This window comes from Dendroctonus ponderosae, unplaced genomic scaffold, assembly GCF_020466585.1.
Source record: "Dendroctonus ponderosae isolate FM_Combo_2020 unplaced genomic scaffold, Dpon_F_20191213v2 Dpon_F_20191213_7, whole genome shotgun sequence".
NCBI lineage: Eukaryota > Metazoa > Arthropoda > Insecta > Coleoptera > Curculionidae > Dendroctonus > Dendroctonus ponderosae.
The window spans coordinates 5,850,023-5,865,187 of NW_026018916.1; the positions used below are offsets into that span (position 1 = coordinate 5,850,023).

The 15,165-nt window shown below is 33.8% G+C and overlaps 1 protein-coding gene across 2 annotated transcripts in view; it reads left to right on the forward strand.

The window, feature by feature from the left end:
• LOC109539750 (Kv channel-interacting protein 4) overlaps positions 1 to 15,165 on the forward strand; it is a 97,580-nt gene that overhangs the window by 2,262 nt on the left and 80,153 nt on the right. The window contains exons 2-3 of one of the 2 annotated variants that reach the window (XM_019907728.2): positions 564 to 829; positions 2,072 to 2,140. In XM_019907728.2, coding sequence (XP_019763287.1) covers positions 688 to 829; positions 2,072 to 2,140 — 211 coding nt within the window. In that variant the 5' untranslated portion in view covers positions 564 to 687. Of the gene's footprint in view, positions 1 to 563; positions 830 to 2,071; positions 2,141 to 15,165 lie in introns of those variants that run through there. The other variant, XM_048668232.1, reaches the window with a different exon arrangement.

Here is a 15,165-nt window from a genome sequence, read left to right on the forward strand (position 1 = left end):
GTGTTATATTAAAGTTTAGGCAAACCGTCGAGCAATATAACACAACAAAGTAGATAATTTAGATTCTCTTCACTTGAGAGTTGAGTGAAGTGAAAAACACCATGAAAATTAAATGTATATCATGCCAGCTCAGACTGTAGTATTTAGAGTCTGTTTCCATGAAACCTGGAATAAAACCCGATTAATTTGACTGAAAAACCTGAACAGTCAGTGTTTATCTGTTCCCATTGTTTCAAAAATATTTACACTGCGAATAGCGGGGCTGTGTTATTTTTCTTTCTGCACCAAATATACAAATGAGTGAACATTACTCTGGATATCTACCAGGTAATGATAAAATCTACCGGAAAACTGTACTAAATCCCCATGAGACGATTGAAAAAATCTCCAACAGTCCTGGTACATGGGCGAAATATATTTCTTCACTTATTTAGATAAAGGTTTATGATTGCATTTAAAATGTTCGAATGTGTTTCGATTTATATTTAGTCGGAAAGTGTTAAAGAGCCGGCTGGCGTCAGCATAAACATCTGATCGGAAATTAATAATATTATAATTTCCAGTTGAATCGCTATTAGCACACGTCTTAATGGTGAATTTAAACTGAAAAACGCGCTGTTTTCGCTTTTCATGTAGTCGCAGTAAACTGTAAATGACTGTGAAAGTTGGTAATGCGAATGTGAAGAGATGAGCGAAGAAGGTGAAGTGACTAGTGAAAGATCTGAACGTGCGATTTACGAAATAGAGGATCGAAGCAGAAGAGTATCCAGGATTTCTCAAAGGCATAGACACTCGAAGGCAAATCCCTGTCTACGATTTCTACAAGCAGGTAAAATGCAACTTTAATTTGACATCGTTTGAAAATCCTTCCATTCATTTAAATAATTAACTAATTATGATAATTTCTATTGTCTTCAAAAATATCCCATCACAGCCTCCAGCCTTGCATAATATTAATTTGATTGTTGCAAGCTTTTAATTGCGATGAAAAGTAGTTTCATTGCGTTGTCTCTTGATTCGTGATTATTTTTCGAGTTTCTCTATGGGCAAATTTCTAAGATAGAGATTTTATTTAGACGGTAAAAGTTGGTGAAATCTTTTTTTCGATTTGTCTCTTAAAAATTGAAATACATGCCTTAGCTCTAGAAATATTATGTCTAATCTACTAATCTACAGGTTAGAATGTAACAAAAAATCGCTTTTCGTATGTATGAAGGACATGCGAACATAACACATGAAACAGCGCAAAAAGAGACAGTAAAAAATAATGTATTGGCAACGAAAGTACCGTTTTTGTAAAGAATTTTTAAGCTACAGTTGCCGTTTCGACCGTCAACCAACTGAAGAAGAGAGCACAATAAGAAGAACAGCTTAATTTACTTGCTTAATTAAAAATTAAACAAATTAAAATGATTTCAAATGTCTCTTGATAGCTTCAAGTTTAATAATTGTTTATCAAAACGATTTAGCGGGTTTTTTTATTAATAAAATTATTGCTAGATAGACTTTAGAAAAGAAAGACAGATTTTCTTGCTGTTTGAGTGTTATCTGGTAAATAAAGTTTACTATGGCAATTGCTACTGTTTCAACGATTTTTCTTGATATCACTATTTTTTCCATTACACTGGTCTTCAAATTTGCATTTGCACAAAGTTCCAAAATAATAAAAGTTCCAACCCTTATGCCCGTTTCTGCTCCTACGCGTAGAATATTTTTTTCTGATTTCGGGGATTATTTTGCGAAGCCGGCATGAGGTACAAACTTATAGGGTTCTAGTTCTGGTTCTCTAGTGGTTAATAAATTTACCAGATTCAACTACCTGGAACTATTAAAACGGATAATCAATTAGTTAAACATTGACCTTTAACAACTATCGAACTTTGCCCATGCAACAGACTCTCTTGTGCCAAAAATGGTAGAAGTTACCCAGTCGAGAACTAACCAAATTGTTATGTTTTATATATCTATTCACCTTTGGTAACCACTACTAATTGCAACTAAACTTCACATTTATTATGTACTATTAGCAACAGATATTTCAGATAAATGAACCTTTAAAATTTGATTGCAGTTTGGGCGAAATTCACTGAAACCAAAGACAAATCTGATGATTTGGACAGCTTGGAGTTGTACTACCTGAGTAAGTGGTATTTGTTATTCAAATAATCCGTTCTTCAGAAGATTTTCAAAAAACTTTTTTAATGGTTTATTGATATTGATAGAAATTCGCTAGAACGTGGCGCTTGCAGCACAAATCGATGTCTCAATTTCATGTAGTTTGACACAAAATTTTACGATAAATTGAGAAACAAAATGCATTAAATCAAGCAACAAATCGGTATTAAAAATTGGACAATCAAGGAATAAGAACGGAAGCACATATGTTAGATATTAAGTTATTATTTATCATCTGTGGGTGTGGCTTGTTGTGGGCAGCTACCAATATTTGATATCAGACGAGTTTAAGGTTATTGGTTGTAGAATTAATTGCGATAAAAAGAAGAATAAATATGGCGACGAAATGATCAAGCATTTCAATTCGCTCCAAGTAAAACTATTAAAAATCCATCGAAAATCTATTGAATCAATTATAAGTGAGTCAGGGACGTATGTCAATACGTTCCTAACAACATAATAAGTAGAATTTTGAGTAAACCTTAAAACGTGCAAATAAATTTTAAAATTTCTCATCAAAAAGATGATTGATTCACATGTAAGGACATCCGTCTCAACCCACAAAAATTAACTCCTTCAAAAGATTTCTGTGAGCTTCGATATTGACTAGCGGCAAAGCCACCAATCGATAGAATTGAGAATAATTCGCCGTCTAAATGGCGAATGTTGTCCAAAACTCGCAAGTACTCGCAAGTCTTCAAGTAAAAAAATCCATACAGTGTACCATCACAACTTTTCAATCTAATTAAAATATTTTATGCAGACATTTATATATATCTTTCAAACATTTGTTGCAAAGTCGGATTTTTCAGCGACTGTTTGACGATCTTTTATTACCTACCTGGATTCACCAGAGTAATAGATTTTGTTTTCAATTGTGTTTTATGGGTGCACAAACAATATCCAGCGAAGGATAGGATTAAAGAACAGCGTACACAGTTACTACATACAGCTGATGTTATTTCACTCTTTTACTCACCATTTCCGCATTGTGCTCGTTGGAAAACCCTTTGCAATTAATTACCTTAGTTCCTGTTTCAAGAGGGACTGTTTCGAGCTCGACACAGACCCCTAATAAAAGGAATTTCTCAATGAGAAACGACGCCATTCTTCTGTTTGAAGAACCATCGGGAACGATAAAGTCGGACAGAAGCAATTAATTATTTTGTCTAATGTGTCGTGCGACCTATTTTAACGCTATATACTCCAAAAATCAGACATTGTACTTATCTAAACTGTCCTCAAAGGATCAAGGGACAAAGTAGGTATACACTTTCATTCCTTGATCAAATTCCCATACTCAAATCAGTAGCCTATTTTCACGGGCTTGATACCGGGAAATTATTAATCATTTCGAACAGTTCAGACCCAATTAGACTGCAAAGCATCTATAATAATACGCACTTGTCTATAAATAACGTACTTATCTTGAGTTGCTCTCCCTTTATTCCTCCAGAACCGGAACTCAGTTTCAATTAATCTCAAACCATTGTTCAGCGAGATTGATTCAAAGACTTGCGGCTAATCAATCACTGAATTTTCCTAAGACAATATCCGAAAATTCAATATACCCGGGATGGTTTTGTGGTAAACATTACTTCGATTATTTTACAAAAAAAGACAAGCACTGGGACTAAACTAAGGAAAGGAGGTATTATCGCGATTGTTAAAATTAATATTATTAAACTATGTTTGTGTTATGAAATATATAGAAAAGTTGCCCTAGTCGAAAACCAGTTTTTATGGAAAAATGCAGTTGCTTTTATATCTGGAAATGCAACGAGCAGATAATGGTTTTCTTGATATTAAGTCATTGAGGAATTCTTGATAGAATGCGAGGAATCTGGAAAAATTCACTTTATTTCGATTTTCTCCATTTTTCTCTAATCTTCTCTACAAATCTATCGCTCATTTTCCTTCTAATCTGATGAAACTTTCAATGTTTATGCAAATATTTCGAGACTGGTGTTAATTAGCCACAATTCGAAAAAATTAACAGTAAAAATGATGCATCATTTGCAATATTTATGCATTCGCATAGTAGGCATCATGCAGTTACCGTCTCAATTGATTCAGAGACTTTGACTAAAGGAAACCGAGTATTTTTCTCAATCTTGAAATCCATTCTGATGCATTTTATGTGGTAACGTTGGGGTCTGGAGTACATTTTTATGTTCGAGCAATTTGTTAACGCTAAGAATGCTTTTAGGTACTAGAACAAGACGATTTACTGGATTTCATAAATTACAGTTCTCGAAGGTGTCCATTCAAGAATTATGTATTTACATCATTTTATTGGTTAGTAATTTTATTCTTTAGGACCAAAGAAGTCTTGTTTTGAAATTTTAAAACAATCTCTGCAGATAAAAGCACATTTTCTTAGATGTTAGTTCGAAAGTAGTGATAATCTGATAAAGTTCCTTAAAACTGCTTCGGTATCCAAAGTTTAACGAAATTGCCTTTTAGAGCAAGTTTTTGAACTGAAAAATGCCTTCGGCACGTGCTTTAAAAAATTAGCAAACTCCTTATCTTAAGGTCGCGTCTTGAATCTGGCAAATTCCCAAACTTCATGGCGTTCTGTCCTATCAGCTCGATCTGAAGCAGTAAACGGCTTCGAGCTACCTATTGGAGGGGCTCTAGTATTTCAAAAAAGATTTTAATGTTCTTTTTACTTTCCAATAATGCAAATTAATCACACTTTATCGGGAGTGTTTTCGAACGAATCGCAGAATTATCGAGTTTCTAATCCAAACACCGTTACGCTATGGGAATTTAGTGAAGTTCTGATAGTCATCCAGAATTATTTTCTCTTGTTTTTGCCGTTTTGTGGATTACGTTACAGTTTTATTATCTGTGCTGTTTGTTTAATTCAATACATTTTTTAATAGATTTTTAAATTCAAACTGTTTCTATCCAGATTCAAGTTGTTAAAATAAATGTAATTCTAATTAAATGAGAGTACAAAGTGAATTGATGAATGAGTTGTAACCGTTATGAAGTTACTGAAATAACTTACGCAATTAGAACTTTAAAATTTTTGCATTTAAATCAGCGTTTTACCCAAAGCAAATATTTCAACTCAAGTTGGCAAAAAAAGGATTTACTATATCAAACTGGGCTTTATTTATTACTACAATTGATTAAAAATAAATGTACCTGAGTAGTAAGGAAAATGTAAATATTCTCTACCGTTTTCCCAACCCACCATCAGTTGTGAATTATGAAACACTTTTCCGGAAAATTAATTGTTAATTGCTACATTTAATTAATTAATTAATTCTTAATTCTTAAATTCTCTAAGCAAATGCAATGAAATTTTTAGGGAAATACACCAAAAACTCCTTCTTTGATTTTTGCTGATAATGCTTAACTTTCGTTCTATATCGTGCGACTCTTTTGGGCAAAAGTAGCTTTTGAATTATGAAATTATCGGGTGCTCGTCCATGATAATAGGATTTTACTGGGAAGGGAAAAGCCCATTAATCATTGAATATTTTCGATGATCCAGATTCAGTATGTTATGATTTCTAATGGCCCTTAAGCGACCGAATACGTTCATTTAATCCAGTTTCTTTAAAAAGGAACAGAGCAGCTGTTGTATTGACTCATTTAGCAACGTTCAATTATGTTAAAACCGATTTATAGTTTTAATTAAAAGTTATATAAGTAATACATTTTTTTCTACTCACTGAACCAACGACAACACAAAAAGTAAAAGCTAAAGTTGCCGAAAGGGCAATTTGGGCCCCATTTTCTCTCCCAAAAGAAAGCTTTTCTTCGGGGTTAATTTTCTATTAATTTTGGGTTGTTTTAAAAGCGTATGCCTTCATTTGTCCGCAAAGTTTTAAGTATGTTTCGGGGCGTTTCGAAGCGACTGAGTAAAGTTTGTTAAGCTTCCCAGTAGAGTTAATTTTAATATAGCGTTGTGATAAATTGTGCTCGACTTTATAAAAGCCGTGTACAAGGTAAAAATTAAAACTAAAAGATCACATAAATTTAAGCAATATTTGATATAATTTGCCGAGGCACTTTTTTGCTTTTTTTGCGGGAGTCTTCTGTTCTGATATAGAACACAAATTTCATTTCCATAAACGGTTGTTAGTTTTATATGTTGTGATTCCAGCATTTATTATTCAAAGCTCATGTTCAAGCCTTGCAGCAGTTTACTTTCAATCTGCATGTTTTATTGCCACTTATTTATTATTTAATGAATCTTTTAAGGAAACGTTGGGCAATTCAAACTAAACTATAAAGCAAAATATTTGCTGGGTGATTAGTGCAAAGATTTTGGAACTTATAAATATAGAAAAATTTACTAGTTTCAAGCAATGATCGCGAAAGTCTATCTGTTTTGATAAAGCAGATGATACTTGAAGTTTTTGAAATAATCACTAGCGAACAGGATTCATTTTTATTTTTCTATCGCAGGCAAAATGAAGAATTTTAACCGATAACACTTTTAAATTGCAAAAAGCTATTGCATTGTCAAAAAATATAATTTTTCTCTAACCAAGTGAGTATAGTCACATTAGAATATAATCTGTTTTTATCCGAGAAATGGTAGGCATATTTCTGATAACTTGGCCAAATGTTAATTGCACGTGTAATGCTCGAAATACTCCAGATTGCTGCCAGTTACTTAATATTCCAATAACATCAGCATTTCACATAGGTAATATCGAACATAATGCACTGGCATGGATATAGATGCAATTTCTGTACATGTCACGTACATCACCACCGAATTAGAACGCATTGAACTTGCATATTGCATGAGACATATCATGCAAATATGTGTCAAGCAGTCAATATTTCACGAAAGGCCTTAGGCTGAGAAACTTGAACTCGACAATTTCGAAGAAACTTGCAGCCATGTTGATCTAGGAACTTCTGGCTAAAGCCGATGACTTAAAAACCTGAAACTGCAGGCAAAATACCCAAAAAATACTTGTTTTGTGAAAAATCACTCTCATATCCAGCATAGTTTTTCTAGATATGTCGAATCTTTAAGTCCAACAGGGATTTGAACACTGCAGAGGTTCTAAAAGTTTCCAAGAATGTGCTTTCGCTTCCGGATTTCCGGTCCGTGCTCGACAAGAAGCAGACAAATGAATTTATTTAGTTTTTAATTGTGTGATTTACTGGCTTTGTAGCGTTTTCTTTGCAACTGCTACGACTTCCCGCTGCTAATGTCGACGAAACTTTTATGAATTATACGAACAAGCGAATGGAAAACTTAAATCAAAAACATAGGGCTGCTCAAAGCAACAATTAAAGAAAGTTTAGTTTTCTGCTAAATGCCATTTCTTTTAAAAGCGAAAGCTTTCACTAACGGGGAAAGTTTCATGGAAAGTTTTAGCCTATCCCAAGCACCAGTTCTGCTGAAAGTTTATCAATACGCGCTCGTGACATGTAGTGAATATCCAGACAAAATGGAGTAAAAAGTGTAACAAAAGCAGAACATGAAGACACGAGCATATTTATTTTTCACTTTTCAAAATTCTCCCCGTTGAATCAATCAATTATCAGCAACTGAAAAAACTGAAGATGGCAAGCAAAAAGCTGGGCATTCACAACACTATTTAAGACCAAAACATATTGAAAATTGCCTTGAAGGCGCTTTCAAGGTGCTTAGCAACAGTGGAATTTCCCAAGCAGTAAGAAATCTGTACTTCCGAAGACAAAACTAATTGACGCCCAATCCATTGATTCTTTCCATTAGCTCGGTGCTTTAATTTGTCACGTAAACTCCGTCCCTTGTTTACTTGTTGTTACGTTGGTTACTTTCCTTTTCCATTTTTTTCGCCATCTGGACACAGCTGCGAAGCGAAAATTTGGAACGCACTTGGGACTTACCAATAATTCGTTTTACTTCAGTATTTCGCGCTGCGACACGAAACGGAAACATTAATTTATTTGCTACTTAATCGCTAGCTTTATTTGTGTCGCGTTCTTATTGGCTTTTTGCAAATCTTCAACCTTTTCGCTGTTTCATATAGAAGAGTCCACATTGTAATTCTGTGTTCTAGTTAACGTGAAACGGTTTACATATTCACAAGAAACGCGTTTCTAATTCTTTGCGCTTGTTTGATGATTTAATTGGAATGACAAAAATTATAGTAGATTCAAATCAGGCTGCGAGTTTTTAATTCCCAGCTGAAGAAAACCACTGAGTAACTAAATGAAAACGATGATTTCTCCTGGTAAATCTGGAGACGATTTGGAATTTACTTTCGTAAATTGAACAATTTTAAGATGAAAAGTTGACAAAAGATAGTAAACCCATCTCGACCCACTTTCAACATGCCATAAGATAGAGTCTAAATGGGTCATTCTAAAATCAAATATGCGAGATTTCAATTCCAGATAAAAGTAAAGTCTTCCGCTCTAACATCCTTATGGAAACCAGCTCTATTGTTGGAACTTGGAATTGAATTAAATGCGCTTCTGAAAACTTGAATGAGTCGAGAAATCAGCAATCTGGCAATATATTATTGGACATAAAATTAGCATGGAATTTGATTGGAGCCAAAGTGTTTGCGCAACTGATGGGCAAATTGTAATTCTATTAGAAATTCTCATATAAATAATCAAAATCAATTAAAATACTTTTTAAAAAAATATATGGAATCAAAATAAACACGAATTGAATTACCTCGGGTGCGTTTGCTCAGGGCGGTAAACATTTGAGTAAAAAAGCAGAAAAACCTGGTAGATTTTAATAAAACGCCCATGTAATGACTGAACCTTTGAAGGACAGGTTAATTTATTTCTGTGCCTTAAAGTTCTCGAAATGATTTTGAATTTAAATAAAAATTCCTACTTAGCAAAAAAGTAATTGAAATTGCTAAGCAAAATGTATTCGTATTAAAAAGCAGCATCGTTGATATCTTCTGAAGTTGTTTTTTCATTAGTGTTTAACGTTTGGAAAGTTCAAATAATTTCCGCCTCTTCACAGCCCTGGAGCCCGAGGATTACCCAATTAAAAAATGTTTTCAAGCACTTTGCGGAAATACTTTATTTAAAATGCAAAAAAAATCATAGCAATTTTTGTTGGGAGTGCAAAAACTATTAATATCCCTTACAAAATTCGCTCAGCTTCCTGATAATGGCCGAACCAGCTGCTAAACTGCCTCGCAAAGGGCCATAAAAGGGCGAAGAAGCTAAAAGAGCCACTATGTAGGGCCAGGCTATTTAATTAATAAATCAAAAGTGATAATGTGTACCTAATTGTCTTTGTAGCAAATGTTCCGGAGAACTTAAGCATGCCGTTCCGTGAATGAATTTTAAATGGAACACAGCGAAATTTTGCTTTCAAGTGTCTCATTAGGATTTGAGAAATATATTTGTATTTGAAATTGAATTGGCGATAGAAGTAATGAACTAAAGAACAGTGATACTAATTGAATGTTAAGCACAAAGTCAGTCAAATCACTTGAGGTGCTAAATAGATCTTAAAGGATGGATTTACATTGCTCGAAAGCAGCAAGAAGAAGATCAAAGAAAAGGAAGTTTAGACGGTTCGTAGCGTTCGTACCGTTCGCTTGTTTGCAATATTGCTCTTTTTCGTGCTCTTGTCCACTTTTCAGCTTTGTTCTGTTTGCACTATTTGCAAAAATTTATTTAATGAAACTAAGCTCTGTTTCCGATATTGCGATTTGGACATGGACAGAATCACGAGCAGAAACAATGTAGAACCATCTATAAAAGGCAAAATCTCTTTTAAGCGTAGCATTTGAGAATCTAGATAGAGCTAGAATATGCTGTAGTTACCCACCCTTAATTCGGTTTTTACACTTAAGCGCTCAGTCTGAGGATGCTGCTTTCGAGTGATGCATAAATCACACACGTCACATAAATTTTGCTTAAGAACATACCCAAGCACTTAATATTCAGAGGGAATTTTTGTCTGGCCGTCATTTCACATCTACGAACATTGCGCTGCATTGTGTAACTACAGGGAAAGTGAGAATTTGCTAGGATTTTCCTGCAATTATTATTAGCAAGAAAATTAATTTTCGGAATTGGTGGAAAAATGCGTTTCGCAAGCAATCAAAATATACTAGTCTGAAGGCGTAGAGTGACTATGAGTAAAAGTATCCCGAGAAAAATTAATTCCGCTCTGCCATATTTCACTTGGATTTCCAGAAATAGGAAAGCGGTAAATTATAGAGGCATTTAAGGCAGCGGGAATGCAACTTCCTGTTTCGCTGATAAAATAGTTTCAAAAATCAGGCTCGTTAAGGGATTAGAGTGTTTGCCAGCGGAAAAATGAAATATGTACGTTATTAATACCAGTTGCGCAAACGAAAATGGAAATCTGCAAAAAGGCTATTTATGGTTCCTTAATACCATCCAAGTTTCAGGCCATTGAACTTTAAAAATGAAATAGGTCGGGCATAAAAATGAATAATATTAAATTCCTCAATATAACTGGAAAATATTAAAATTCTGCTTGTTCTACAAGCCCAACTGTGTTAGTATTTATTGCAGCTTACAAGAGGAAGTAAATTATTAGGCTTGCGGCAATTTAATTCGGCTTTGTTTCAATACATCTCCTGTCATATTAGCCCGAATTCCCTGGATTTAATCAAATAAATGGCCATATTCTTTGAGATTTGCAAAGCGCCGCTTATTCATCTGGCGAGCTCTGGCAAGTTAATGTTATAAAAAACGAGTCTCTTTGAAACTGACTGAGTATATTATGTGGGGCTTTAGGCAACTTGCGTATAATATAAAACAAAAGGAAAACCGACATGAAAGGCTTTTGATTGCTAAAATTGCAGCTTGAATCAGGCTCAATTTGAAATTCTCTTTCCGAACGCTCTGGGTGAGTTAATAAAAGTTTGGCAATCGTTCAAATTTCGAATGCCTCAATTCTGGATAAATATTCTGTTGAATTTAATTCATTGCGGAAAATGGTTTCATATTCGACCAAAGAAAATAATATCGCTAATAACAAAACAAGAGTTATTGTCAATGTTTTAAAACCTATTTAATTGTTATAGAATTTCAGATGTATTTCAAGTAATTATCCGATTTATTCCACAGGAAAAAATGTTTATTTCCCTTGTTATTAATAAATCAAAAACTTTCTTGCGAATCCATGCATTTGGGTTTAATTTAGAGGCGACAGGGGATGGTAAACCATATTAAGATATATTAGCTTATCGTCCACTGAAATATGAATATGCAAACAGGAGATGGTGGTTAAACAGAATTTGGCGACCCGAATTATTTACAAAGCAACTAAGTTATTTAAATCTAGTCAAATGGGCGTTGCGTATCCATGAAAGGCGAAAATGTATGAGTATGAAAATAAATCATAAATTTCAACTCGTAGTTGGAAGCGAAACTAACACCAAAGTTAAAATAAGGGCACAAATCTACTTAAAAATTTGGAAGAAAAATATTTTTATTTGTTTGATTTCCAAGGAAAATGAATGATAAAAGCCTGCAGGAAATTTCGTTGATTTGACGAATAAAACACGGTTCACGGTTCCCCAATAAATCATAATAGTAAATAATTTCACAAAGGCTGGTGTCAAATAGAGGTATGAACATTAGTCGCAACTAATAGATGGCCCTTTATAAAGGCTGGACTCATTGCAAATTATCTGAACCGGTGAATTATTAATGGGAAATTATTCATACTCTACAAATACATAACTAACACAGACCCGATTTGGGATGCCGGCTGTTATTTAGAATTAGCAGTGTAAAAGAAATTTATCTCAAAAGCAGGAATGCCTTTAACGAGTATAGGCTGCTCTAATCATAGAATTACTGAAGTTATCAACAATTAATGCTGCTAATGTTGTTTGAAAAATATCACATGATTTTATAATTAGAACCTATTTTATGTGCAAAGCTGAAAATTTAATTAAAGTCCAATTCGAAAACTCGCATCCATTATTAATCTGAATGTACATTTGACTCCAGAAGATAGTTGGACTAAAATGTGTAACAGAACGTGAACTAGAACTGAGTAAAATAATTTTATTATATATTTTCCATTTTGAAGCAGTTGCAATTTGAGAGGGTTTTGTTGCTTTCGGAGCAGAAATGCAGTGGAAAATTAAACTTTAATGACATTTTTCATAATACAAGAAAATGAACAAACTTGCCTTGGGAGATATTTTCATATATTTACAAATTGCAATTGTCTCCAGTACTTGTCATATAAAATATAAATAAATTCTATATGCCACTTTAAAAAGATTCAAGTTGAAAATAGTTTAAGGTTAAGGTTTCGTAAAAGTTGAAGCCCTTTAAATTCCCCACGGAAAGAAGGTTTGCGAAAATCCACTGAAAAAAATTTAAATTCTCGAAAAACCGAAAATGTACTTATATTGTTTAAAGCTGATGATTAACCGTATATATGTGATGACCTGAACTGTTCCTTTCAAGCCATTAGATCCAGAAAAATACGAAAATTATATACGTTCTGAACGTACAATTCTGTTGGAAAGGTTCATTCGTTGCAGTGTCCTGGGACCTCTCCCAACATTTATTAACGTTGAAATGAAGATTTTCATTTAGAAAATAAGCTAGCTAAAAAAATTTGAACCTATATTTAAAGAAAAATCTTTAGTCTAAAGGCAAGAATAAATATAGGCAATTGGACAATGACCACTGCTACATAAAAAGCTAAAAAAATATTAGTGGAGTTTCTAATTTAACCGCAATTATATAAAGCAACTTCAACATGCTGTTGTTTTCACAAAACAAAACCTTTACCTGAAAAACTAGTGTAGAGAACACAATTCAGGCTGTTTTTTCAATCGGAGCGCTTTCCATGAAAATGCCTTTTGAAAGACTACTTAAAAGGCGTCTTGCTTGGTCCCGAGCGGTTAAAAATTTTCTTTAAACTGCACAGGATCAAACAAAAACGGTAAAGCCGGAATAATAGCATTTTACGTCGAGTTGCACAAACAGAATGCAATATTTTATAAAACGGAATATTTGTGTTTTAAAAAAATGTATAGAAAGGTTCTTTTACGGACAAAAAATGTACTATTCCTGATCCGAAGGAAAGTAAATCCTGTTTTTATATTGATGTGTTTTCCTGTAAAGCTACTGACATTAGTTTTGTGTTTGCCGATTTTAAAGCGGAATGTTATTCAAACAGATCACGGGCAAAAAAACGAGAATCCTTCTTTCTAAATCAGCACATTGGCTTAAATTTTGAGTAACATTTACTTTGTGTCTAGCTATACTGGCCTATCATCACATATATGGGAATGGGTAAACATGAAATAGGGTTGGAATTATTTATACAGTAGGTGAGTTATTCACATCTGTTTCTGCAGCCTTGTAAATTCCATAAGGATAATTCGCGTCTGAAATAGAGTAGGTGTTTCAACGTCTGTTTTTCCTAGAATGTAGTTAACGAGTTTATTGTCTAGTGCTACATATCTTTGTGAAAACTGGGGTTTTTGAGAATTTCGAATATATACAGGGATCAAACTGCTAGATTATGTTTTTTCAGGTTTTTAGGCATGGAAGAGAATTTATTTCTGACAGCACCAGGAATAAATTATTTTCCGCGACAGCCTATAAGACCTGAAAATCACTAGTGTCGAGCAATGGCGTGAAAACTGAACTCTCTGATATGTTGTGTCCATATTCCATTCATATCATTTGAAAAAAACTGCAATTGATTGAATTAATTTTTCATTTTGGTTAAAACTACAGTTGCCATTCAACTTATCACTAAAATGTAGTCAAATAAATCCCCTGTAAACATGCTTGTTTTTATAATAATGCTCTTGGCACGGCCTTATCGTTTACGATGGCGCGGTTTTATGTTAAATTCACATCTCATACATTGTATGTCCCAGTTACAGTTTATTGGAAAAGCCCACAATTGAAAACAGTTCGATATTCAAAATGTGTCATACTCGTCGCCGAGAAAAGCACTGCTCGATCCAAACTATATATTTGTGCAAATACTCAAGCATATCCGAAGAAAATGGCTGAGTTTCCAGTGTTCTGCGCAATTTGCTGAACCATTTGTAAGTTATATCGGCCTATTCTTCTTCACGAATTTATTTGCGGGCAAAAAGTACGGAGCGAATAACTTATACCGATGAAAACGGCCCATTACTTTGAGAGCGGGATTTCCTTAACGGTTTAAAATTTATTCTCATCTGGCATGTGCCTTTAGCATAATTAAAGCAATTTGCCGATTTGCCGAAACAACGGATCAACAAAATTAAGAAGCTTTCCTTAAAAAATACTATTGAATAAGAAAAAATTGGATGTTTAGGATTAATTTTTTGTGTGCCGTTTTATCCATCCTATATTCATTAGGGAAAATAAATGTCCGGGTCGGAAACGCTCCAATGTTTTACTTCAATGCGTAAGCCGATGTTAGCAGACATTGTGTGAAGTCATTGTTTATTTGAGAGCGATTTCCGATGACTTTTATGGAGCTGACAAAGGCAGATGAAGCAATTTGGAAGCGAAAGCGTTTAAAAGCGCCCCATTTGTCTATTGGGATCGTCCACATCAATTGATGTTTCGCATGACCTTAATATTACTGCGGGTCTTTATTGGAAACTACAGTGTAAAAAATGGGTTAAGAGCGTTCGACATTCAGGCATTGAGGCATAGTTGAATAAAACACCGTAAAATATACACTGCAGAAGTAAAATCAGTTTGCGTTGTAAGGCACACAAAGCTCTTCTAACGGTCACCTCACAGTTTTTATTCTAACTTGTTACATATTTTGAAATAAAAGATATTTTCGGACATTTTTTTTGGACGTATTATGAAATATATTCTGACCAGCTTTACTAATTGAAGCGTGAAAATCAGGCAAAACATTATGTTGAAGAACAATTTAAATAGTAATAAATGGAAAAGCAAAATAATCATAACTACTCACTAATTATCGAAAAAATGAGTAAAACTAAAAGAACTGCCTTAAATAATGTATAATCTGGATGCTAGATGGTTAAATCAAATTTATATTTTCTGATTTTT